General features: G+C 42.4%; 1 protein-coding gene across 7 annotated transcripts in view; it reads left to right on the top strand.

Annotated features, from left to right (window-relative positions):
- Positions 1-25,330, top strand: part of Slc66a2 (solute carrier family 66 member 2) — a 38,324-nt gene that overhangs the window by 1,844 nt on the left and 11,150 nt on the right. For 4 of the 7 annotated variants that reach the window (XM_010644099.2, XM_010644109.2, XM_033757588.1 and 1 more), the window contains 2 exons: positions 3,524-3,657; positions 15,279-15,332. In XM_010644099.2, the coding sequence (XP_010642401.1) occupies positions 3,524-3,657; positions 15,279-15,332 (188 nt within the window). Of the gene's footprint in view, positions 1-3,523; positions 3,658-15,278; positions 15,333-19,832; positions 19,914-25,330 lie in introns of all 7 variants that reach the window. The other 3 variants (XM_033757589.1, XM_010644118.2, XR_784268.2) reach the window with 2 other exon arrangements.

The raw sequence follows: 25,330 nt of genomic DNA, 5'->3' as shown, positions 1-25,330 counted from the left end.
TTTTTTTTTTTTTTTTTTTTTTTTTTTTTTTTTTTTTTTTTTTTTTGTGGTACTGAGGATTGAACCCAGGGCCTGGTGCATGCTAGCAAGTACTCTACCACTGAGCTACATCCCCCAAGCCCTGAAATTAGTTTTAACAGTTGAAGCCAGATGTTATGTGGTGGGTGAATTTTCAAAGCAAATGAAAAGAGATAATCATAGCCACATCCTGCGGTCCAAAGTCTGGACTTTTCCTTTCTTCTGGGTGGTCCCCAGGCTCTGCAGATAGGAATGCATTGCACTTCTCAGGAGGATGGTCAGCCAGGAAGAAAGGACCAGGCACCTGTTGTTAGAGCTGTGTTTTTGACCTTTTGGTCACTATTTGAGTAATCACGTTATCAGTGTTTTTACCAGTGTTTAAATCAGTGTTACTGTTTGATGAGCCTTGATGAATATGTCCACCTTGAGTTCATGATCCAAAAGTTTTCTGCTCCTTTTATGCTGTTCCAGGCCTGGGCCCAGACAGCCATAGATCTACAGTGACCTTGGGAGAGTAGTTTGCCCTTGCCTGGGAGTTTTAGGAGGTGAGCTAGTGAGTTGATCACCACTTCCTTGGGAAAACTGAACTCAGGTGTGGTGGTTTGGCCACATTGGAGTTTGTCACCCTCAAGGTTTATTTCTGGCCAAGCTACTTCTGAGGAAGGGGTTAGAGATCCCCATTTTGTTTAACAGTTTAAAACATTTTCAAGATTTCTTCCTTCTTTCCTCCTGGATTAAGGGTGGTTCCTTTCTTTTTCCACCCTGCATTCACATGAAGGACATAGGAAATGGTGAGCATTTCAGCAGCTGTACAGAGATTCATGCTTTCAGCCACCTTGTGTATCCTCATTGCCACATGACTCTGGCTTGGTGCACTGAAATAGCATGAATTAAGTCTAAGGTTGAATGGAAGCAGATCCCTAAATATAATTGTCTAAAACTATTGTTTACTTTGAACATAGGGAGTAGGGGGCAGGCCCTCAGGCGGACTTGCCCACATCAGCCCAGACGCAGTATTCAGGTTCTGAAGGAACATTGTGCTTCTCTTGAGGATTATGGAATAAATTCCTCCAAAGTAATGGAGAACTGACTGAGGTTGGATTAACATATGGGAAGAAGGTCCACTTAGAGAGTTTTCTTCCAGTGTGCTTATTGTTTAAACCTGTAAATAAAATATTTATTGTACATCTGAGTGGCTGATTTGGAGAGGTCAGAAATAAAGCCAGTGCCCTGGAGTCAGCTCATGACTGGTCCTGGTGCTCCTAGTAGAGATGGTCACCAAGGCTCATCTTCTGGGCCCTGTGCTGCATGGCTGTAGAGATCCTGTTGCTCTAAGGCTATGTGGAGCCTCTTTCTGGAGCCTCTTGCAGCTGCCATTCCTGCTGACCTCTAGTCTCCAGGTCAGCAGTCTCTTTGATTCATATGTTTTAAGAGTTTTCCATATGCCAGACATGGCCTAAGACCACAGGGTTTGTGCTTTAGCAGGAGCATAATACATTGAACATACCATGTGCGTGTGCACCCCTCTCACGTGGACATAAAAGTTACGGGTTGGGAGTGGTGGAGGAGGGAGAGTTGATTGGAACTGTGGCAGGCTCCAGGTGAGCTGGGAGCTGCCTCCACCATAGGAGAATGGTGGAATTAGAATCTTTATTGGCTTCCCAGTGCTGGTTGGGTCCTAGACCTCAGAGCTCCAGGCCTTTCAGAAAAGAAAGCCTCCTACCCTTGTTGGTTTTATAGTCCTGAAGGAAGGGGTTGATACAACTGTAAACTTGGGGATTTTGAAAATTTCATAATTCTCATGCCCTTATTTATTATAATCCTTCTCCTTTGGCAAAACTAGCATTTAGCAGTTCACACTACATGCAGTGTTGATATGCAGGAGTTGACATTTGTGGCATCAGAAGCCAGGGGTAGGTAGGCCAAATAATCCTTATAGCTAATGTTGGCAGGCTGTGATTACATAGAAAAGAAGCAGAGAGGGGCCAGGTAGGTGAATGAGGAGAGTAGGCCACAGGGCTGGGTCCCAGAGCCTTACACTTTCACCAGTAAAGTCTTAGGCTTCATGCTGGTGGGAGGCAGGAAGGGTGCAGATTGAATGCTGAGCCTCTGCCATTGCTGGCCAGTGCTCTTGTCTGTAAGAAGGAAAACACTGCACCTGAGAGGCAGGAACTTTCTGCTCCTGAGGTGATGCACAGGAGCATAGCTTCTTTTCCATCCCAGTTTTTCTCTGTGTCCTCTAACACCTTAGGCTTATGGTCTGTCCCTCACAGGTGAAGAGACAGAGGCTTGGAGAGGGTTTCCAGGTACATAGGCCCATGAACGGCAGCACGGTGACCAGAGCTACCTGTGGGCATAGGCCTGCTGCACCCTGACTTGTGCCTCTGGCCTACAAACCCCTGCCCCAACTACTGTACTTCTTCCCAGATGGAAGTTGTCTTGACCTAGTGTTTGGCTCATAACCATATCTTGTTTCAGTCTGTCTTGGTTCCTTACTTGGTATTTCTTGATGGCCTCATGGGGAGGGGCACTGATGAAGCCTCAAGATTCTGGGTATTTTCTGGGGAGGCAGCTGGTCTACCTCTCTGTGCCCTGTCCCCTGCAACTACATCAACATAGATTGCTCGCTTCTCTGCTTTCCCATGATTTCCCAGGCTTCCTTGACCTCAGGTAGTGGCTTGGTTCTTAGGGTTCACAAGTTCCAAGGAGGCATGTGGAGACCATGGCCACATGATGCGCATGATGGAATCTGAGGATTCTGTCTCGGCTTGCCACACCCTAGGAGAAGATCTGGGACTTTCCTGGTTACTGATTGAGGGAACTGCACTTGGCAGTCTGCCCCTCTTTGAGCCACACCTCACCTGCTCTGCTAGCTGACTTGGGCTGGGAGCTCCTGCCCCAACAAGTTCCCATCAGAGGAGCATGATTGCCCCCAGAGGCTTCTGTGAGTTATGATTCACTGGCAGTGAATTACATTTGTGAGCTTGCAGATGCACTGGTGGTACTTGGGTGAATTAGGGGTCAGTTGTCTGCACTGATTGTATAGTTTTCCTTATTACATAGCAGATCTTTCAGACACACTCTTGAGGGCTATAAAATGAGGTTGTGTCTATTTTTGTCTTTTATAAATTGCTGGCAAAAGTGTCACTACTGAGTTTTTGAACTGATTTTTGGGTTTTAACTTAAGGTAAGATTTTGGTAGGTTCCTTGTCACAGTAGCCAAGTAGAAGGTTCAGTGCGATGCTGACTCCTGAGCAGGGTTGGAACTGGCTTTGAGTCAGTGAGACCTGAGGTTACTCTTGTCTGAGCTATGGGTCTTGTGCTGCCTTCACTTTATGTAGATAAGAGGCCATATCCATGGGCACAGTGGGTACCAAAAACCTTCCGAGGGGCCTCTTTCCCCAGTTGTGGCTTGTGATGTGACTGGGGAGAGGTTCCTGTGGATATACTGGTAGAGGCTGGTGTCTGGCTTCCCTCCTGACATGTGATCTGTTTACCTCTTCAGGTTTGGAAGGCACTTTGAGTCACCCCTCCTTTGGCAGAGCATTATTATGATCCTGACCATGTTACTGATGCTGAAACTTTGTACTGAGGTCCGCGTGGCAAATGAGCTGAACGTAAAACGCCGCTCCTTTGCAGGTTGGTGGTTAACAACTTTTGAAAGTAAAGTCTTACCAAATCAACAAACTTGTCTCTTCTTTATTTGGTGAAATAAAAGCCACTTTAAGGTTATCTAAGCAGCTTTCACTTCACCACGTGGCGATTATTAGTAACTGACTATATTTTCAGTATGTTAAATGACTGCAGTAAACAGTTGATGAGTAGAGTTTGTACATTGGAATTTGGGTAAAGTATTAACTCATATTTGCCTCCTCTTCTTTCATTGTGCTGATGCTGTATGAGAGCCAGAAGTGTGCTTCTGTCTGCAGCTTGGCCCTGTTCCATCACAGAGAGATGTTGCTTGGAAAGGAAGTTGATTAATGACTGTGTGTTTGGTTTGTATGCAGGTCACCCTTTCAGCTTTAACATCATTAGCCAAAAATATCCCACATGCCTTGTTAAATGTACACCATTCATGCTTTGGTAGGTCCAGGCTTCTCCTACCTGGAGTGCACATATGTGGGATCTGCGTACTCTGGTTCTATAAACAGGGCAGACAATCACATGCTTTGCAGGTACTTATTAGCACATGCCACGCCTTGATTTTTGGCAGCTCAGAATGTAGAAAATACTTTTTCCTGTTTTTGCCTTTTGCCTTATAAAAGTTTGTTCTGATCTGACATTCTGTATTTGGGCTTGCAGGCTTCTTATACGGAGGATAAGAGCCTTCCTTGTTTTCCCCTTCTAATTACTGAATCCAATATTATGTGTACATTTAATCTCAGCAGTTGCTTAGAGAAATATTTTCCCCAGTTTGCTTAGTTTCAGGAATACTGGGGAGCTGGAATCTTGTTGGAGAATTGGTGGTCCTATATTTTTATTCCTGATCATTATTTTCTTCCCACTGATAGGTTATTTTCTTCATCTGTTTGTAGAGTGAGGTGAACAGTGACAATTTCAGTCTTTGTAGAAAGTGGGTCAGCCTCTTGCTCTGATGAGTTGTCTGGACCAATTGATGTCATTTTTACTATAAAAGTGAACGCTAATAGTCTGTTTTTTGATACGTTTTTATCCCTTCTCCTTATCAGTGCCATCTCTCCTCTCCTCTGAGTACTGTGTTCTCTGCCTTCCTTTTGCAATTTGGATTTCAGTTATGCCGGAGCTAATGCTGCTTTATATTGCCAGTCCTGCCTGGAAAGCAGAACTTTTTAAGCTGCTCAAGAGACTGCAAGAAAAGGAGCTGTGGTTTTATATCTCTGCTCAGATAACTGGGGCTTGCTTCTTGCACAGCTTTGCCCCTTCTCCCTGTGCCCAGGCTTCTTCCTGCTTGGATCCATGCCCTTCTGATCCTCGGCCTTAAAATGGAACAGGATGTCGTAACTGGCTGCAGGAAGGTGGTGCCCTTCAATCCTCTTCTCATGTGGCCTAAAGGCCGAGAGGCATTTGTTCCCCAAATGCCTTGTGACCTGCTTGATGTTTATGCTGTCCTGGGCTGTAAAGAACAGAGAAGGTTTTGTGATCTTGTTTGAAAAGTCACATGTGTGCTGTGATGGTGACCAATACCAGATGTGTCCTATACAGCAAGTTTGTATGCCTTAGATGGTGTAGCTAAATATTTATTTCCCTTTTGGTGGAAACTACTTTTTGTCTGACCTTTACTAGCAGGTACAAGCTTCCTAAGCATAGAGATATGCCATCTTCCCAAAGCCTCAGCAGAGGGGAGTCTAGACAGGAAAGCAAGTGGAGATGGGTTTCTTCTTCTTCTGCTTCTGCTTCTGCTGCTTCTGCTGTTCTGCTTCTGCTTCTGCTCCTGCTCCTGCTCCTGCTCCTGTTCCTGCTCCTGCTCCTCTTTTCTTCTCCTTCCTCTTCTCCTCCTCCTCCTCCTTTTTTTTTTTTGGCTTGTTTTTTGAGACAGGGTCTCACTATGTAGTTGGGACTGACCTGGAACTCACTATGTAGTCCAGGCTGGTCTTGAACTCACAGCAATCCTCCTGCCTCAGACTCCCTAGTGCTGGGATTATAGGCGTGCGCCACCACACCAGACATGGTAATGGCTTTCTAATAGTGAATCCTACTTTGCAGGGGTAGGGCTGTACTCTGATTTTTTAAGAAGTGGGTAAAATAATGGCCCCAGAGATATCTAGCTAATCCAAGTTCTTGCATGGCAAGTAACTTGATTTAGGTGAGGGACCTTGAGATAGGGGCATTGTTCTGGATTACCCATGGGGACCTCCTCAAAGAGGAGGCAGGACCCTATACTTCTTGAGTTCTGGGCTCCCTACTAGGCTTTAAATGCTCTCCTAAACCCTGTAGAGGGACAGCTGTGTCTAAGAATTTTTGGAATTTACATCTTTGGTACTTTTAGTATTTGAGTACAATTAAGATTTACATAATTTCATGTCCTCTTTGTGTAAGACACTGGCCTCCAAATATCTCTGAGGTCATCTTTAGTGAAATGTGTGGATTCATTTCCTTCCATATGCCAGGAGTGGGGAGGAGAGGGTGTAGAAAGACCAGGATACTCAAGCCAGCTTCTTTGGTGTCAGTCCTGTATTTGCTTGGCTGCTGTGCCAGGAAGGTGGCAGCTTCATTTTCCTGACAGTGGCTGCATTTCCCGGGAAGGTTGTTGGTTCTGAACACATTGTCACCCTAAGAATGAAGATGTCCTGGGGTGATGGTGCTATGGGCCTTGGGGAGGCACAGTTCCTGGCAAACTAACCATGAATGTAAGAATAATATATGAAGAAACTTTTGGTAGACATATTTCATTATTCTCATAGGACAACTAGCTTGAAGATAAGAGTTTAAACATTTTCCAGCTGTCTTTTTTTCCCCCCTTCCTGGTATTGGGAATTGGACCCAGGGCCTTTGAACTGAGTTATATCCCCAACCCTCCCTCCTTCCATCTTTCTTTTTTCCAAGGCAGGGCCTTGCTAAGTTACTCAGCTGTCCATATGGGGGTTGAACTCAAGATCATCTTACTCAGCTTCACCACGCCTCCTTCTTTTTTTTTTTACAGTGATTTTTAAATTTAGAAGGTCAGTTTAGTTTGCAGATAAGGATTAAAGAAACGTGAATGAAAAGGAAGTTTTAATTTACAAATTAAACATGTAATTTGTTTTCTGACTACAAAGAACATGTAGATTATATGCTCATTGTACATATTTTGAAGAAGTCAGGAATGTAAAGTGAAAGTAAAATAGCTTCTGCAAATAGCGTTGACTGCCTTAAACATAATACTCTTTCCGAGTTTTGTCCCCTTTTTCCTTTTCAGTCCTTGACCTGTCACAAAATTTGCATTATTTTCAACATTAGAATGGAACATAAAGTAACTCATTCCACTGAAACTTTTCCCCAGGCCACTACTTGTATAGGGTTGGGAAGGCATGGAGCCCAGGGCGTTTTCTATCAAGCAGTGGCAGGAGACAGGTGTTTGCCTAAGCATCAGAGAGTGACCATCTGTCCTGAGTGTGGTGGGTGGAGGTGTTTCTGTTTGTTTTTCATTTTGGCTTTTAATTATGGGGAAATTCAAACTTTTACTGAACTGGAGAAAGAGTAAAATGAAGCCCCATGGGTAATTGGATAGTTGAGTCTACCATCTCACATTCTATCCTGCAGGCTTTAAAACAAATTTGTTATTACTGTGTTGTAAATGGCTCACAGGTCTCTGGAAGGAAAGAAAGGGCTATAGGTTGTACAATGTCAGTGGTACCCATAAGAAATTCAGTCCCTTATTATCACTTACTCCTTTGTATCAGATTTCTTATTTATTTGTTTGTTTTGGTACCGGGGATTGAACTCAGGTCCTTGTACTGTGTGGCAGTTGGTGGAACCACTGAGCTAAATCCCCGGCCCAATGTCAGATTTCTAATTCTCTTGCATTTTCTATTTCTTTTGCTGTTTTGGTTTCTTAAATCAGAATCCAGTCATAGGCACACTGGCTGAAAGGTCTTCATTTATCATTTTTGTTGATGAGTGTTTTTGCCTCCTAAAATTGTCTGTTTTTTGTGGTACTGGGGGGTGTTTTACCACTGAGCTACATTTCAGTCCCCCCCCACTTTTAAAGTTTTGGAACAGAATCTGACTAGTTGTCCAGGAATCCTTGAATTTGTGAACTTCCTGCCTCAGCTTCCTGTGTAGCTGGGATTACAGATGTGTGCTACTGCATCTGGCCAGTTTAGGTCTTTTTGATCTGTAGATGTTCCCCAACTCTCTCTGTGCGCTGTCTGCTGTGAGCTGGGGTTTGTCTGCTGAACCTGCCCCTGGCCATAATCTAGAGCCAGAACCACAGACCCAGAGGGCCTACCAGCTGACAGCACTGAGGGTTTGTGGCAGGCTGTGTTTTGGGAAGCCCACTATAGAGAGGGCCCATTCGGAATTCTATAGATGGTGCCCATGGTGCTTCGTGTCTCTTGTCCTGAAAAGTTTTTTTTTTTCTTTTTTTGGTACTGGGATCTAAGTTGGGTCCTTGCGCTTGCGAAGTAGGCGGCAGAACTACTGAGCTAAATCCCCGGCCCTGTTTTTCTTTTGAGTCAGGGTTTCACTGTGTAGTTCAGGCTGGCCTTGAATGCAGTGTGTAGTACAGGCTAGCTGTGAATTTGTGGCAATCCCTGCTCCAGCCTCCCAAGTGCTAGGATTACAGGTGTGTGCCTCCACGCCTGGCTTTAAAAAGAATTTTAAAGCAGTTGGATCCAGAGGCAGAGTCCACCCTGTGGTTCTTCCTGGTTTTGCAGGACTGCTGTGTTCTTCCAGAAGGAGGCATAGATGCCGGGGTGGCTGTCTGGAGATGAGGGCAGCTGTGCCCAATCCGTTATTTGTCTGGGCTGTCCTTGTTCACTCTCTGCTTGCTGGAGAGCCTCTGGGCAGGGAACCTCCCTGTGTCCATTGCTCAGCTTTCCAGGAGCATAATTTATAAAGTAAGACAGGTCTTTCTCCTTGTCTATCAATTTTCAGATTGGTGCTCTAGCATCTTGAAGTGACTTTTCTGCATTACGTTGAATGTATGGGTTTAAATGTGTGGTATTTGGCTGCTGTTATCTTACTTGTTGGAGTCCCATTGTTCCTTCCATGGCCAGTGGGAACACCTCTCTGGTGTCTCCTGAGACTTTGGAGTGCAGTGTGAGGGTTTCTGCACGCTACCTCCCTCCTGTGTGGGACAGGAGGCTCTGTGCTGTTTTTGCCCTTGGTGCCTTCGGTCAGAATGGGCCACTTATCTGAGAGCTGTGATATCTGGAGTCCAGTCCAGACATGAGTGATGGTTGGATAGCGATTGCTTTTTAGTGTCTTCAGTGGCCAGAGGTAGGGAAGTGTTTTTGTTATGCTGGAATACTTTATGACTGTGTACAGTTCCGATTCTCCTCATTCAACCCCAGGGCTCAGGGTTGCCTGAGCATATGTCTCAGCTCTCTGCCCTACTCATGTTCTAAAGCCATTTCTCAAGAACCCAAGTGTACCCGGATAGCTCGTCATCCATGCTTGCCATAACCCACACTGCTTGCCACAGTCTGAGAACAACAATGGCAACAACTTGGTTTCTGGGACAGGAGTTTGGTTGTGGGAGTTGTACGGTCTGGATCACACATCCCTCAGGCACATTCCACTAGGATGGGGTGTGAGTCATTAGGAATAGAGCCTCTTTTTGCTGCATATCATTAGCTAGATAATAGGTTCATTTCAATCCTTTTTTTTTACTTTTAATTTGTTTGCTTTTTAAAAAATTAACTTTATGATGTTTTTCCTTTTAAATTTCTTTTTAAAGTTTCTATCAGTACATGTTTGCAATATGTGATGATTACCTTCATCATGAGAAGTTGGTGTGTATATATAATACATCTTAATTGTATTGTAGCTCCTTCCCCAGCCTCCTTCTCTCCTTCCATCTCTTGGTTCCCTTCCCATTTGCAAAGATATATATCTCTATTTTGTATTACCTATTTTTTATTTTGCTCTTTATTTATGCTTTGGGTTTCTCATATAAGAGAAAGTATATGATATTTAAGCTTGTCTGTCTGATTTATTTCAGTTAATATTATGGTCTCAAAGTGCATCCATTTTCCTACAAACGAGTCAAGTTTATCTTTCCCTTTTTTTTGAGATAAAGTCTTACTATGTAGTTCAGGCTAGCCTCGAACTCACTTTGTAGCCAGCTGACCTTGAACTTGTGGCAGTCCTCCTACCTCAGCCTTCCCAGTGCTGGGACTACAGGTAGGTGGGTGCTACCACACCTGGCTGTTACCTGTTGTTTGATTAGGTCTTTTATTTAGGGAGGAGTCTAATTTTTTTTAGTTCTTTATATTTTCTAGATATTAGATCTCTGTTCAAAGAGTAGCTGGCAAATATTTTTTTTCCCATCCTGTAGGTTGTCTTTTCACGCTATTAGTTGTTAGTTTGCTGTGCAGAATTTTAAAAATTTTATATGATTCCATTTGTTAATTCTTGATGTTATTTCTTGCACAATTGGAGTTCTGTTCAGAGAGTTCTTGCTTCTAAAAGTTTTCCCTATTTTATCTGCCAGCAGGTTAAGTGTTTCTGTTTTAATATTTAGATCTTTGATCCATTTTTATTTTAGTTTAATACACAGTGAGGGATGTGTGGCTAGCTTCAATCTTTGGCATGTGTACAACCAGTTTCCCCAGCACCCTTTGTTAAAGAGGCTATCTTTCTGAGCATATGTTTTTGGCCCCTTTGTCAAAGATCAGATGATTGCCCGTTTCTAGAGTTGTTTCTACGTCCTCTATTCTGTTCCACTGATCATCATGTCTGTTTTTGTCCCAATACTGTACTGTTTTTATTACTAATTTTGTAATACAGTTAAAATCTTGGATTGTGATTCTTCCTTACATACTCTTGTTGCCCAGGATTACTTTTGCTATTCTGGATTTTTCTGGTTCCATACAAATTTTAGGATTGGTTTTTCTAGTTCTGTGAGGAATGCTGTTGGCATTTTATTTGGGATTGCAATAAACCTATTAATTTTGAAATTATGGCCATTTTGACTGTATTGGTTCTGCCTATCCAGGAACAGGGATACCTTTCCATTTTCTGATGACCTCTTCAGTCTCCTTTTTTCATTACTGCATATTCAGTACTATAGTTTTCATTAAGAGGTCTTTCACTTCATTAGAATAATTCCTAAGTGTTTGATTTTGAGGCTACTGTGGGCAGTACTTTTATTAATGGTGTACAGAAACATTTATTAGTTCTGGGAGTCCCCTGTGGAGTTTTTTGGGTCTTCTATGTAAAGGATCATATTATCTGTATATAAAGATAGTTTAATTTTTTTCCTTTCTTATACATCCCTCTTTCTTTTTTAATTGCTCTTGCTAAAGTTTCAAGTACTATATTGAAAAAGTGGTGATAATGGACATTCTTTTCTTGTTTCTGATTAGAGGAAAAGCTTTCAGTTTTTGCCCATTTAATACATTGGCAGTAACTTTGCCATAAGTAGTTTTTATCAGATTGAGATAAGGCCCTTCTATACCTATTTTCTTTAGAGTTTTGATCATGAATGTATGTCAGATATTGTCAGAGGCTTTTTCTGGGTCTATTGAGATGATTACGTTATTTTTTTTCCTTGCTTTAGTTTATGTGATGTATTACATTTATTGATTTGTATATGTTGAACCATCCTTGCATCCCTTGGATGAAGCCTACTTGGTCATAATGTGTGATCTTTTTTGATGATTTATTACATTTTGTTTGCCAGTATCTTGTTGGGAATTTTTATATCTATGCTTTTGTTTGTTTGATTTCTGTTACTGGGGATTGAACTCAAGGCCTTGCACTTGGGAGGCAGGCACAGGTGCTACTGAGCTAAATCCCTGGCCCTGTATCTATGTTTAGTAAAGAGATTGGCCTGTATAGTAGCTTCCCTTTTTTGTTTTTTTTATGGATGGATCCTTATCTGGTTTTGGGATCAGGGTAATACTACCTTCCAAGGTAATGCTGCCATGCCTACCTATCTTTTTGATTTTGAGAAATCTATGAATAATTGGTCATGTCCCTCAGCCCTGTGTTTTAGTTCTGACGCTCTGTTCTCACATTGTGAGGCTGAGCAAATGACAGAAAGACAAGCACAGCAGCAGATACAGCACCCCAGTGGCATGCTGCATGGTCCACTCAATCCCTGAGGCTATTCTTCCAGAGTCCTGCCTGAGCCTGACAGGGGTGGGTGGGCAGCAGACTGTCAGGAGGAACCCATAATAAACAATCCAGAACCGTTGTTTTTTTTTTTTTTTTTTTTTTCCAAAACAGTGTCTCACTATGCAGCTCAGGCTGGCCTTGAACTTACTGTGTACGTACAGTTTATCCTGCCTCAGCCTTCCAAGTGCTGGGATTCCAGGTGTGCACCACCATGCCTGGCTTGCTCCCCATATTTTGAATAGAATATTTTGTCTTCTGGGTTTCTGTTTGGTACCTTTTCGTAGACTCTTAATTCTTTGCTAAACTGTCATTCATATTTTATATCACTTTGTTTAGCTCAGCAAACTTTATATTAGTCACTGTAATCTCACTGATAATTTTTTTATTGAGGCAGTCACTGTTTAGTTATATAATCTTTGAGGTTGTTCAGCACCTTATTGATCTCTTTTTTTATCTCTTCTTTTATCATTTCATATAATTCAATTGTTTTGCTTTTGATTTCCTTTCCATCTGTCCCCCATGGATCGGCTTTGGGGCAGTTGGAGATACTTTGTTGCCTTATTCCCTCTCTTCCTTCCTCCCTCCCTTCCCTCCCTTCCTTCCTCTCTTCCTTCGTGCTGAGGGTTGTGGGTCAGTTATAACAGAAATCTTTTGTTGCTAGTATAGTGATCTCTGTATCTCAGTCCTCTTTAGTTAGTGTCTGCTTTTCAGTGAAGTACTCTGGGTGTGGCTAACTGTATTGTATGCCTTTGTCTGTGTCCCAAGATCTAACCAGCACCATTAATTTGGGGAGGAGGGTGCAGTGTAATTGGACCAGCACCCAGTTCTCTAGATATTGACTGCAGTATTGTTGATGACACATAAACAAACCACGTATTGGTATACAGTAAAACAATTAATAGAAACAACTGTGCCATTCCAGCAACAACAACGAAATCAGCAACAATGATAAAGTCAAAGGTAAGCTGGATATTGACATATTATAAGAACCAATGCAAACTACCACTGAGCAGCCTTAATAGTAAAAGAGATATCTATAAGTACAATATAGACACAACAAGCCAAATATTGTCCTACCTTAAATATTTACTGGATACAACAACTACACCACTAATGACAATAGAAAAGAATTCAAGAATAATAGCATACAGTCAACTTAATATCTAAAGATTAAAAAAGCTGAATAGTACTAGTCAAGATGGATGGGGCAGTGAATGGGAAGATTGAAATAAAATTTGAAAAATAAAAGGAAGATGTGAAGGAGAGAAAAGTGAACTAAATGATTTTATTAAAAATATTTTATTGGGCCCAGGGATTTAGCTCAGTGGTTCTGCTACCTGCCTCGCAAGCACAAAGACCTAAGTTTGATCTCCGGTACCAAAAAAAAATTTTTTTTATTAAAAAAAAGAAGTAAATCATAGTAACGGAAAATAACAAACTAGGAAAAGAAGAAAAAAGAAAAAAATGCAGAACAAAATAAAGGAAGGAGAATAAAAGAAAAAATTCCAAACCCCAAAAAGTAATGAGTAAAAAGAAAAATGAGTGTTTTTGAATGAATGGTTTCTTTCTAGGATCTGCACTTATTGGAATCTACCAGATCTGAGGGAGGACTAGTGAGTCACTACTCAGACCTATTTTGTTTGCACACTCAACATTTTTTTGTGTGACTGCTGAATCCTGCTCTGCCTTTCCTGCTGGATGCGGTTGTCAGCAGTGTTTGTGGTTAGGCTGTATTCACTCCAGCAGCTCCTGCTTTTCATGTCCCTCTGTGTATCCCATGGCATAGCTTTCTTTGCCTAGCTGTGGGCCTGTGGGTTTGTGAGCCCCTCCGTGCCCATCACTTGCTCCAGAGGCCCCTCTGTCCATACACCCCAGGCTGTGGCAACCATTCAAGCTGATGTGTATCCCTGATCACGTGGTAGATGAGGAAAGAAAACAGACCACTGAGCTTTCTGTTGGTGTAGTCTGCCAGGTGTTGGGCCCACAGTCTGCTGGACTTAATGTCCACACTGTCAGACTCAACCCCCTCCAAAAGCCACCTACATCTAGCCTGGCTTCTCAACTTAGAGGGCAGGACCCCCCATCTTTCTGGCCTGAGCTTAAACTTCTCAGTAAATCTGTGTCTAGCCTATACCCTCTATGCCTCTTGACTTGAGCCCATGCTGTGGCTATGATTTGTGCCAGAATGTTCTGACATGTCCTCTCTCTCTCTCTCCCTACTCCTGTGGATTTTTGTTTTTTTACAGGGCTGGTGATGGAACCTATGACCTCTGCCCTGAGTTAACTTACTGGCTCTTTAGTTTTTTAAAGTTTTGGACAGGGTTTTACTAAGTTGCTAAATTGTTCTGGCTAGGCTCAAATATGTGATCTTTATGCCTCATAGCTTTCTAGAGTGCTGGAATTAAAGGCATTTGCCATCATGCCTGATTTCCTTCTTGTAGGCCTTGATCTTTAGAAGAGGTGCCAGTGAATGGTGAAATTGGTCTAAACCCATGGTGTTGGGGAGGGTACAGGGTGAGAGGGAGCCTCCGCATTCTATAGCATGCTTGTTCTGTAAACCCGAGATTGGGGAAAGGTCACTACTCCCCCTAATCAGCCTCCAGTGGGCACCTGCCCTGTGAGTAGACCAACATCTGGTAGCAGAGGTCACCTAGTAGTTAGGTTTTTTGCTTTTTACTGGTGACATTTATACTTTAAGGTGGAATCCACCATCCTAGGCCAGGGACACACAGCCTGTGATCCCATTTCTGTTTTAGTTACTTCCATCCTGAACTGCAGGACGATTCTACAGAAGTTGGCCCTGGAGGTGCTCTGGCCATGGAGGGCCTTTGGCTGCCGTCCTGGAGTAGCACATAGGAGGGAGGTTGAACTGTGACTTGTTATTTCAGGTATCCTGGGTTGCCCTTTGGATATGCCTGCTCTGGCAGGCTGAGCGTCCGTGTTGTGCTGTCTCTGCTGCATATTTGTCAAATTCACATGTTGAACCAGCTGCCTTTTTGCAGTGGACATGTTGCCCTGTGTGCTTTGAAATCTCTTTATCAGCAGCCTGTAGAAGTGTTTTAGCTCTGTGCCAGCTATATTGAGTCACAGCTGGCTTTCATACTGCTGTGCTGCATACAAGAGAAGTGGGGTCAATCATAATGCTGTCTGTTACCAGAGCAGACACTTTATGCTGTCTTGACCTTATTTTTTTAATTAAAAAATTTTAAATTATTATTTTTTTTAAATTTTATTTTATTTTGCCTTTAGAAATGAAGTAAACATGTGATTTTTAATGGTTTTGTTCCAACATTTCCTTCCCTTTACCTTATGCACTTTCTTAAGATAGTAGTAGAAGTAGATTTGGAGAATAGTTCAGAAAGTGCTTCTTCTAATGCATATACATGAAAATCTTGTGGTCTTTCTGTTCCAACATTTTTTAAAAAAAGAAATGCAAAAAGGGCTGGGAAACAGTGGCTTACCAGTGTTAAAACCAGTCTGGTTTTGTCTTTCTTTGTTTTCTCTTTTTTAAAATGTAGCTGCAGACAGTAAGGATGAAGAACTCAAAGTCCCCCCAAGGCGGTCCTATGTGGGTATGTACCATGCTGCATGAGGCTGCCATTAAGACATTTGTTGCATCTCACTCTGCAGCTCTGTCCCCTGCTGTCCCACCCTCATCTGCGCTTGCCTTTAACTGTGCACATGAGTGGTTTTACCAAGCATGGCCGTGTCTACAGCATACTCACCACAATGCTGCTTCTTTTAAGCATGAAATAGTTCTTAGAAGCCTGTTTCCTGAACGTGTGTGTGTGTGTTTGTGTGTAGGGGGTGGGAAGGAAGGAGAAAATCTAGATTACAAATTTTAGATTTCCTTAGTTACCTTTATTCCACACTAATTGTTTTTGATACTGTTGTAAATAGAATTGTCTCCTATTTGCATCTTGAATTTTTCATTGCTAGTTTGTAGAAATAAAGTTGATTCTTATATGTCGTATTTGTATCATACAATTTTGTTGAACTGTCTTAACTAGATTTCTGTTTATGATCATGTCATTTGCATGCAAGTAGAGACAGTTTTACTTCTTCCTTTCTAATCTGCTACTTTTCAAAAAATTGAGTTTATTGTTACATTTTAGGTATACAGTACAGTTACATTCATTATTGGGAACTTGTGCCTTTACATGACAGGTCTTGGTTCTGTTTTTTTCCCCTTGTCCCTGCCCTCTCTTCATCCCCTCCTCCCCTCCCCATTTACAAACACTTTATTTCCATTTTTTCATTTTCTCATATTTTTTCTTTTCCCTTATTATAATCTGCTACTTTTTATTATCTCTTGCCTAATTATCCTGGCTACATGTGGTTTTTTTTGTATGTTTTTTGTTGTTGTTGCTTTTTTGAGACAGGGTCTTCCAATATAGTTCAGGTTGGTCTTGAACTCAGTATGCAGTCCAGGTTGGCCTTGAACTTGCACTGATCCTCTTGCCTCAGCCTCTCGAGTATGTCGTCTTTCGATGTTGTGAGAAGCCCTTTGGTATTTCACCATTAAGCATGATGTCAGAAACATGGATTTTTTACACTTGTCTTTTTTAATAGCTGAAGGGAGTTTTCTACTATTCTGAGTTTACAGTTTTGGTTATGTTTGATCATGAACTAATGTTGGAGTTTGCCGGGTGCATTGCTACGTCTGTGGAGATGATCATGTGGTTTTGTCTTTTATTCTCTTGTTATAGTACATTACATTGTTTGATTTTTATGTGTTGGATTAACCCTTCATTCTCACGTTGAATCTCATTTGATCATAGTACATAATACTTTTTATAACTGGATGATGTTTGCTAATATTACTGGGGCCTTTTGGACCCTGTTCATAAAAGATATTGGCCTATAGTTTCCTGTAATACTGGTCTCATAAAATAAATTGGGAGCTAGGTGTATACCTATAATCCCAGTATTCTGGGAGGCTGATTCAGGAGATTTGCAAGTCTGAGCTGTGCCTTGGCAACGTAGTTGTTTAGGGAGAACCTGTTCCAAAATTAAAACTTTGTTAAAAAAGGGCTTGGGCTATAGCCCAATGGAAAGGCCGTGGGTTCAATCACCAATGCTACAAAATGAATGAATGATATTTGGAAGTAGTCCCTCCTCTTCACTTTTTAAAGAGTGTGAAGGATTAGTATCAGTTTCTCTGATTATTTGGTACAGTTACTCAATGAAGCTATCTGGTCTGGGCTTTTCTTTGTGGGAAGTTTTAAAATTACTCAGTCTCTTGTTAGAAGTGTGTTTAGCTTTTCTGTTTCTTCTTAAGTTTTGGTTTGTCTGCTGGAGTTTATTCCTCTCATTGAAGTTGTTGGCACAGTTTTTCTTACCACTCTCTTATAATCATTTTTATTTCTGTGAGGTCACTAATAGCCGTCCCTCTTTTATTCTTGATGTGGATATTTGAGTCCCTTTCTTCTTTTTTTTTTTTAATCACTGTTTAAAGATTTTTTAATTTTACTGATCTTTTCTAAAAACTAGCTGTTGGTTTGGTTGATATTTTTCTATTGTTTTTGTATTTTCTAGTTTGTTTAATTCCACTGCAATGTTATTTCTTTTCTGTTGCTTGCTTTGAGATTAGTTTGCTTTTTTTCTAGTTTAGGGTGAAGGGTTAAATTTAGCTTTTTTTCTTTCTTTGAAATATAGCCACAGTTTACCTCTTATCAGTGTTGGAGCTACATCCTATGATTTTTTTTTTTTTTTTTTTTTTTTTTTGTACCCGAGCTTGAATTTAGGACCTTGTGCTTGCAAGGGAGGTGTGGTGCCACTGAGCTAAATCCCAGCCCCTGGTGTGTTGTGTTTTGTTTTCATTTATTGGAAATTATTTTCTCATTTCCTTCATGAAGTCTTTTGCCTGTTTATTATTTAGGAGTGCACTGTGATTTCTACATATTTGTGTGAATTCCCCAAATTTTTTTTTTTTGTACCCGGGAGCGAACTTGGGACCTTGCACTTGCAAGGCAGGCAGTGGAACTACTGAGCTAAATCCCTGGTCCTCTCTCATTGATTTCTGATTTCCATTGGAATCATAGACCATACTTTGATTTCAATACTTTTAAATTGGGGCTAGTTTTGAGGCCTAACTTGTGGTCTGTCATAGACAACAGTCATGTTTACATGAGATGAGTGTGTTTTCTTGTTGGGTAGGTGAGAGCTATCTGTTAGGGCTAGTGGTTTATAGTATTGCTTAGGTCTTTGCTTCCCTAATCATTCGTTGTGTAATTGTTACATTCATTACAGAAGTTGGTTTTGAAGTCTCCAACTGTTTTTGAATTTTCTTTATCACTTTCCATTTCTGTCAAGTTTTTGCTTTGTATATTTTGGGGCACATTCTTAAGTGTGTGTGCCTTTGGAGCACATTGTTAAGTGGGAGTATCTTCCTGATAGATTAACCCTTTTGTCTTAATTTTTTGTTTGTTTTCTGGTACCGGAGATCGAACTTGGGTCCTTGCACTTGCAAAGCAGCCACCGGAACCACTGAGCTAAATCCCTGGCAACCCTTTTGTCTTTATGAAGTATCCATGTTTATCTCTACTGGTACTTCTGGTTTTAAAGCTTACTCTGATATTAGTATGGCATCTGTGGATATCCTGTGGTTGCTGTTTGACTAGTGTATCTTTTTCTGTTCTTATAATTTTTATCTATCCCTGACTTTAAAGTGTATATTCTGTGTACAACATATATGGGAGGAGTCTTTAAATTTTTTATTCTGGCAGTCCTGCTTTTTATCTCATTGTTTGATTCACATTGAATGTTTGATGTGTTCAGACTTATATCTGTGTCTTACTTTTCATTTCCTGTATTCCCATGTTTTTTCCCTGACATTTGTTCCTTTACAGATTTTTATTATGTTGTAAGTTCTTAGTCATTGCTTAAGGCTTACAATGTGTGTTTTGTTTTGTGTTTGGTCCTGAAGATTGAACCAAGGGCCTTGTATGGAGCTAATCTTCAGCCCTTTTTATTTTTTGTTTTGAGACACAGACTTACTATTTAACAGGCTGGCCTCAAACTTGAGATCTTTCTGCTTAGTCTCCTGAGTAGCTGGGGTCACAGGCATGAACAGGCATATGTTGCTGTACAGTAAAGGTTTTAACTTAACAGAAGGAACTTCAAATTTATATTAGTTTAATTTTTGTGAGCTAAGAAACTTCACCCCCACATATTTCTGTTCCTTTCTCCTTTGTAGATGGCATGATTGTATGTGTGTGTATGTTTGTGTTATAGGAATTGTACTTATTTGTACTGAGCTGCATCCCAGCTCCCTTTTTAAAATTTATTTTGTATTTACAGACCGAGTCTTGCTTAATTAATTGCCTTGGCTGGACTGAAACTTGCCCTTGTCCTGCCCTAGCCTCCCAGAGTGCTGGGATTACGGACATGTACCATTACTCAGGCTTGGTAGCATGATTTTTATACATATTGGGTCTCTATATCTCACAGATCTAATAATGTATTTTTATAATTATTACTTTGTATAGATTTATGTCTTTTGAGCAGAGGGAAAAAGGGAGAACAAATGTTTGTCTAATACAGCATTATAGTATTAACCTTATTTATCCTTTCTGGCTCTTATTTCTTTCTGTGAGTTTGATTTACCAACTGTAGTCATCTCTTTCCTCTAAAAATTTTATTCTGGCAATCCGAGCTTCAGTTCTATCACCCCAGTTTTATTTGTGTTGTTATTGTCAAATGTATTACATGTCTTATGATAAAGGCTTCCAAGTAACATTGCACATGTTTCCCGCAGTTGCATTTTAAGCCATTTGAGAGGGGAAAGAAGAAATGTGCATTTGTGTTCCTTTGTAATAGCTTTGTAATAGCTGACATTCAGTAATTACCTTTATGTACTTGCTGTGTTTTCTCATGTGCATTTGAATCACCTCTGATATCACTTGCTTTCACCAGGAGAGCTTGCTTACTATCATGTTTCCTGTTGGGTGGCTCTGCCAGCAACAGATTCTCCCAGTTCTTGTTTACCTGGAAATGTTTTTATTTTGCCCTTATTTAAAAAGAAAACTTTTGCCTTAAGAAACTCGGTTAATGGTTCTTTTTCTTTTCAGCCCTTTGACTGTTGTCCCACTGCCTTCTGGACTCCATTGTTTCTGATGAGAAGTCAGCCGTTAATCTTATTGGGGTTTCTTGTAAGTGACAAATCATTTTTTTTCTTGTTGCTTTTGAGAGTTTAGTCTTTTTCTTTGGCATTCAGCATTTAGATTAGAAGGTGTCAAGGTGTGGATGTCTTTGTATTGAACAAGGAGTTAATTGAGCTTCTTGAGTGTTAGGTTAAAATTGCCTCTTTGGAAGTTTTCAGCCACAATCTAAGTATCTTTCCTGCTCTTTCCTCTATTTCTGCTTTCCTTTAGTATACCCACTGTACATGTGTGGGTGCACTGAATTTTGTCTCAGTTCACAAAGTTTCTTCCCTTTTCTTCTGTTTTCTCTTTGCTTTTGAAGTTGAATACTCTTATTAACATCTCTCTGAGCAGACTGCATCTGCTCAGCTCTGTTGTTGAGCTTTGACGGTGAATCTTCTGTCTCAGTTGTACTTTTAACGCTAGAATTTCTGTTTGATTCTCTTCACCATTTCTATCCCTTTACTTATATGCACTATTTGATGTAATGCTGTCATCATGTCTCCTTTAATTCTTTTTTTTGGGGGGGTACCAGGGATTAAACTTAGGACCTTGTGTTTGCCAGGCAGATGTGCCACTGAGCTAAATCCCTGGCCCTCCTTTTAATTCTTTATACTATAGTTGATTTAGTTTATTTAGTCCTTTGCACATAAGTATAATGGCTGTTTTAAGTCTTTTTTGTTTTTACCTTTTCCCCTGTGTATGAATTATATTTTCCTGTTTCTTTGCATAAATCCCTTTTGTTGCACACTGGACATTTTAGGTAAATGTGGCAGTTGTGGCCCTGGGGAGGGGCTTGTTTACAGGTGCCTTGATTTGGCTGGTTGAGGGTAGTCTTTGAACCTGTCCTCTTGTAGGCTGGTGTTGACTGACCCTGGCCCCCTGTTAAATTCCTGGGTGGTCTCTTCAGTGGTACCACCCCCAGCTGTTGGCCTGCACTAACTATAGTAATTGCTGTTTTGGTTTTGTAGTGCTTTGGGCAGACAGTGCTCCATGGTGGGGCAGAGTGGTCACTGAGGCTGGTCTGCCCCCAGGAGGGTCTTCTTAGCTATCCGTTTTCCTAGTTCTGTCTAATGAACTAAGCTGATCTTGGAGCAACCAGCTCTCTCTTTATCATTTACCTGTAAGGCCTTCTTGTTTCTGTCAGCACCGCTTGGCCCTGTGCTTTGTTCTAAGTTTCCATTCCCTGGGGAGAGCTGTGGAGCTCTTTGTTCTTATACCCCTCCCCCCAGAGCAGAATCTTAAAATCTTGCTCTGGAGTTGGTGACCAGGGTCAGTGAGCTTTTTGGAGCAACATGCCACCTTCATACTTGCAAGGGTGATAGCCTCTGGTCTCCTCAACCTCCCTTACCTGGTGAACTAGCTGAGGCTGGGGTGATGGACACCATTGTGTCTCCTCACACCTGGGGTGAAGCTCTGCCCTTTGAGCAGGGCTGATGGGAAGGGAGTTGGAGCAGGATGTGTTGAACAAGCTGAAGGGAAATGCTGGCAGCCACTGCCCTGTACTGATGCTGGGGGAAAGAGAGCCTCTTGGTTGCTCTGCCTGGAGTTGCACGTTTATCATATGGCATGTGTGGACACAGATCTTCCAAGTGACACAGACTGCTGTTCTGCTGCTATTTAGAAGATTTTCTGGGGTAATTGTTTCTCCACATGCATTCCATATGGCACATTCCAAGGATTAAGTGGTTGTTTTTTGTAGTATTCACCAGTTATGGTTGTTGGTGGAGACCTTTGTGCCACGGTTGACCATTGTCATTAATATGAAATGCTGAGGGCTGCAATGGGCTGCAATTATGAAGAATATCTCAGGCTAGCAACATGCTCTTGAGTTGCTATTGCTCATTTTCTCCTCCTTTTTCTTTAGTGGTACACACTGTGGATTGAACCTAGGGACTTTGTACTGAGCTACACCCCAGCCCACCTTCTGTTTTGAGACAGAGTCTTGTTAAGTCACTAAGTTGCCTGGGCTGGGCTCAAATTTGCCATCTTCCTACCCCTGCCTCTTGGAGTCCTGGGATTATTGACATGTGCCCCATGTCTGGTTTGTGTTTGGCATCTATCAGTGGCCAAGGAATAATTGAGCAGTTTGAGCATTCTCAGGTGGTTTAGTGTCAAGGATGGGCATAGGCACTGTCCTTAGGTCCTGCTGTAGAAAGAGATAACCTTAAAACTCTTAAAATGAAGGTGCCTTTTTGTTTTGGGAAGAAACTTTATTGAACGGCCAGGGCCATTCTGGGGCTCATTCAGTGGTGTCCTTGTGTAATGAGCTTGCTTCTAGACCAGAAGCTGTGTCCTGTCAACCTACAGTGATAGAACACTTGTTCCATAGGCGTCAGTGTTAAGGATGGAGCACAGACACTGCAACCTCCACCTCTCTCACCTGTCTATTGAGCAGAACCTCATAGAGTAGATGTTAATAAGGATAAAGAAGGGAAAGGCTCCTGAAAATGGTAAGCAGCACATTGCTGACAGCCCATAACAGCCCTCTTTGCTCTGCTATTTCCCTGGCTTTTGCAGTGGCCACTACAGTAGCATGGAGCCTTATTGGTCATCATTAGGGTCAGTACCATGATGCAGCCTCAGATTTGGACTTGGTAGCTTGTTTTGTCCTTGCAAAGTGGTAGGTGTTCCATGCTTCTCAGGAAGCCCCCTTGGGAAACCAGTGTGGTGGTTTTGAATATGGGGTGTGCTTGGACCTGGCTCTGCTGCTCAGTTCCTTCTAGGATTGGATTCCATTGCTTAGCATGTCAGGTCTGGAATCTCTGGGCCTCGTCTGGCCCAGCCAAGCCCTGTCCCCTGTGCCTGCTGTGGGCAAGAGAAAGGTAGGGGTCAGGGTCATGATTCTGGATCTTGAAAGACGAGAGAGACAATTCTGCTCCCTCTGTAGCAGGTCTTGCTGTTTTCCTTAAAATCTGTAGATATCTCTGACCTTTAGGATAAAGGAAAAGCTGGCACTGGCCTATGCAGGGCTTGGGCTCTGTGGCCCCTGTGGAAATTGACACAGCATGTGAACCACATGTGAATTTTTTCTTTTTATTGTACTGGAGATTGCACCCAGGGCCTTCACACTGAGCCTGGCACTATTTATTTATTGTTCCTTTTTTTTGGTATCGGGGATCAAACTCAGGACCTTGCTCTTGTGAGGCAGGCAGCAGAACTACTGAGCTACCCTGACTGACTCTTTTTTTATTTAAAAAATTTTTTTTGAGGCAGGATTTCCCTACATCACTGAATTGTACAGGCTGGGGGCTTGAACATGTGGTCTTCCAGCCTCAGCCTCTCAGAGTTTTGAGATTACAGGCATTCATTACCATGTGGAATTTTAAGTTTCTAGCAGCTCATTTAAAATGTGAGTGTGGTGGTGCATGCCCATAAGCTCAGCTACTTTGGAGGATTATAAGTGCAAGACTAGCCAGGCCAACTTAGCAAGACCCATCTCAAAAAATAAAGTTAAAAACAGCAAAGGTAACATTTATGTTTTTTACTGAATGTTATTTCTGCATGTCATCATTGTAGACACTGTAGGCAGGAGATCTCTTGCCTCTTTGTACTAAGTTCTCAAAGTCAGGTGGGCGCTGTTCACTCAGATGAGCCTCACGATGCTTGGTGCCATGTAGTGGCTGGATGCTGGGGCAGGAGGGAAACTGCTCTTGTCAGAGCTGTCTGGAAGGGTCTTGGATTTGGAGATGTGGAACATATTTATGTTCTTCTGATCATTGAAATCTCCTCACTATTGGTTAGGACTTGGGGCTGGCAGGTTGCCTGTGTGGGAAGCTGGCTTTGCTCTTGCTTAGTCACCCTTCCCTGACTCGAGCCACGTTTTGATGCTGCTGGGATCAGCCCTTTGCAGAGAGCCACACCCTTCTTGCTCTGCATCCTAATTGTTTACCTAAGAGGCCTAGAAATGTTAACATTACTTGTCTTTTTCTGGTGGTTTTAAAATATTAAAGGAAGAATGTGTGACCTCTTCCACTGTTGCTGTTGCACAGAATGGGAGAGCTGTTGGTGATCCATGGATCTTTGGGACTGTGAAGGTTCATGTTTGGTAATCGCCCAGTGTCCCAAGGCCCTGTACACTCAGGTGGGTTGTCATTGTCCCTACACAGCGGATCTGGGCTGCTCCCTGCTGGAGTTACGTCCTGTGGCTCATTCTTCAGTGAGGATATGAGGAGTCGCTCCACAGAGCAGTCTCACAATGGGGACTTTGCTCCCTGTGACCCTTAGGAATGGACCCAGTGGTCAAGGTTTTGTTACACCTGTTTCATGAATTCCTCCTTGATGTACCTTTAGGTTCATAGATTAAGATAAGAGCTCCCAGGGGCCAGCTGGGCTCCCAGTGTCTTGAGTCCAGAGCATCCAGGGATGGGATGGTTGTGGCTATGCCACCAAGGTTGTGGGTCACTACACCATCTATGGGAGAACCTCTTGGATCTCAGCGGCTGTGGCTGTGGATCTGCAAAGGAGGCACAGAGTATTTTGGGGATGTAGAGAGGATCATGCTCTCCTTAGAAGTGACCCTTACTTGCCAGTGGAGCTGAGGAACATTTTGTTGTGTTGTGGCCATAGCATCATCAGGACACACTCTCCTGATTCAGCTCTGTCTCCCACAATAGTCCCGCCCCTATTGGGCCCAACTTCATGCTGCTGTGGTGTGTGTGAGTCACCTTTTCCTGGTCACCCTCAGCACTCACCAGCATCCCCACCTCAATTCCAGCACCTGTGGGGTGAGAGCTTGGTGGCCACCTGGTAGACTTCCCCAAGCCTTTTCTGACCTGAGACAGGACTGCCACATGGGCAGGGCCCTAGGTGCTTGTCAGGGATGCAGGGTCTTCTGAGAACACACTTCCTAAGGATGGTTGTACCTTCTAGTGGTGAGGATGGTGAGGCTGTGCCCTATCAGAGGCCTGGGGAAGAGATCACCCTCCCCATCCCATTCCTGTGTTAGACTTAGCAGCTCACTCTCCTTTCTCCAGCAGCTGTTATTGTCCTAGATACAAAGCTACCACATAGCATGGGGCTGAGGAGAGAGCTACTTTTAGTAAGGGAGTAGGAAGGACTGCCTGAATTGGCACAGAAAAGCCACATGAGGGTGCTCACTGGTTGCTGCAGGACTCAGGAATTGACTGTAAGTCATAAAAGTTGGATCTGATTCTGTCCTGTCTTTGATGGGGTTTCCCTCCTACACTTTCTTTGTTGCCCTCAGGATGAGCTGGCAGGAATTGGCCTGTGAGGGTCAGAAAATCCTGCCTTAATATATTTCTGCTCCTGATGGTCGGTGGGCCCAGGGTCTCTGTCATTCTACCCTTTGTGACTGAATGTAGTACCAAGAGTCGTAGGTCCTCAGTTTACTAGAACTGACTGCTTTTCTGGTCACACCCCTATGCACACTGGACCACAGAATGTGGCCTCTGTAGGGGCCCCCC

Source organism: Fukomys damarensis, unplaced genomic scaffold (assembly GCF_012274545.1).
Source record: "Fukomys damarensis isolate Sample0158 unplaced genomic scaffold, DMR_v1.0_HiC HiC_scaffold_30, whole genome shotgun sequence".
Lineage (NCBI taxonomy): Eukaryota > Metazoa > Chordata > Mammalia > Rodentia > Bathyergidae > Fukomys > Fukomys damarensis.
This window is presented reverse-complemented; position numbering and strand designations above follow the sequence as displayed.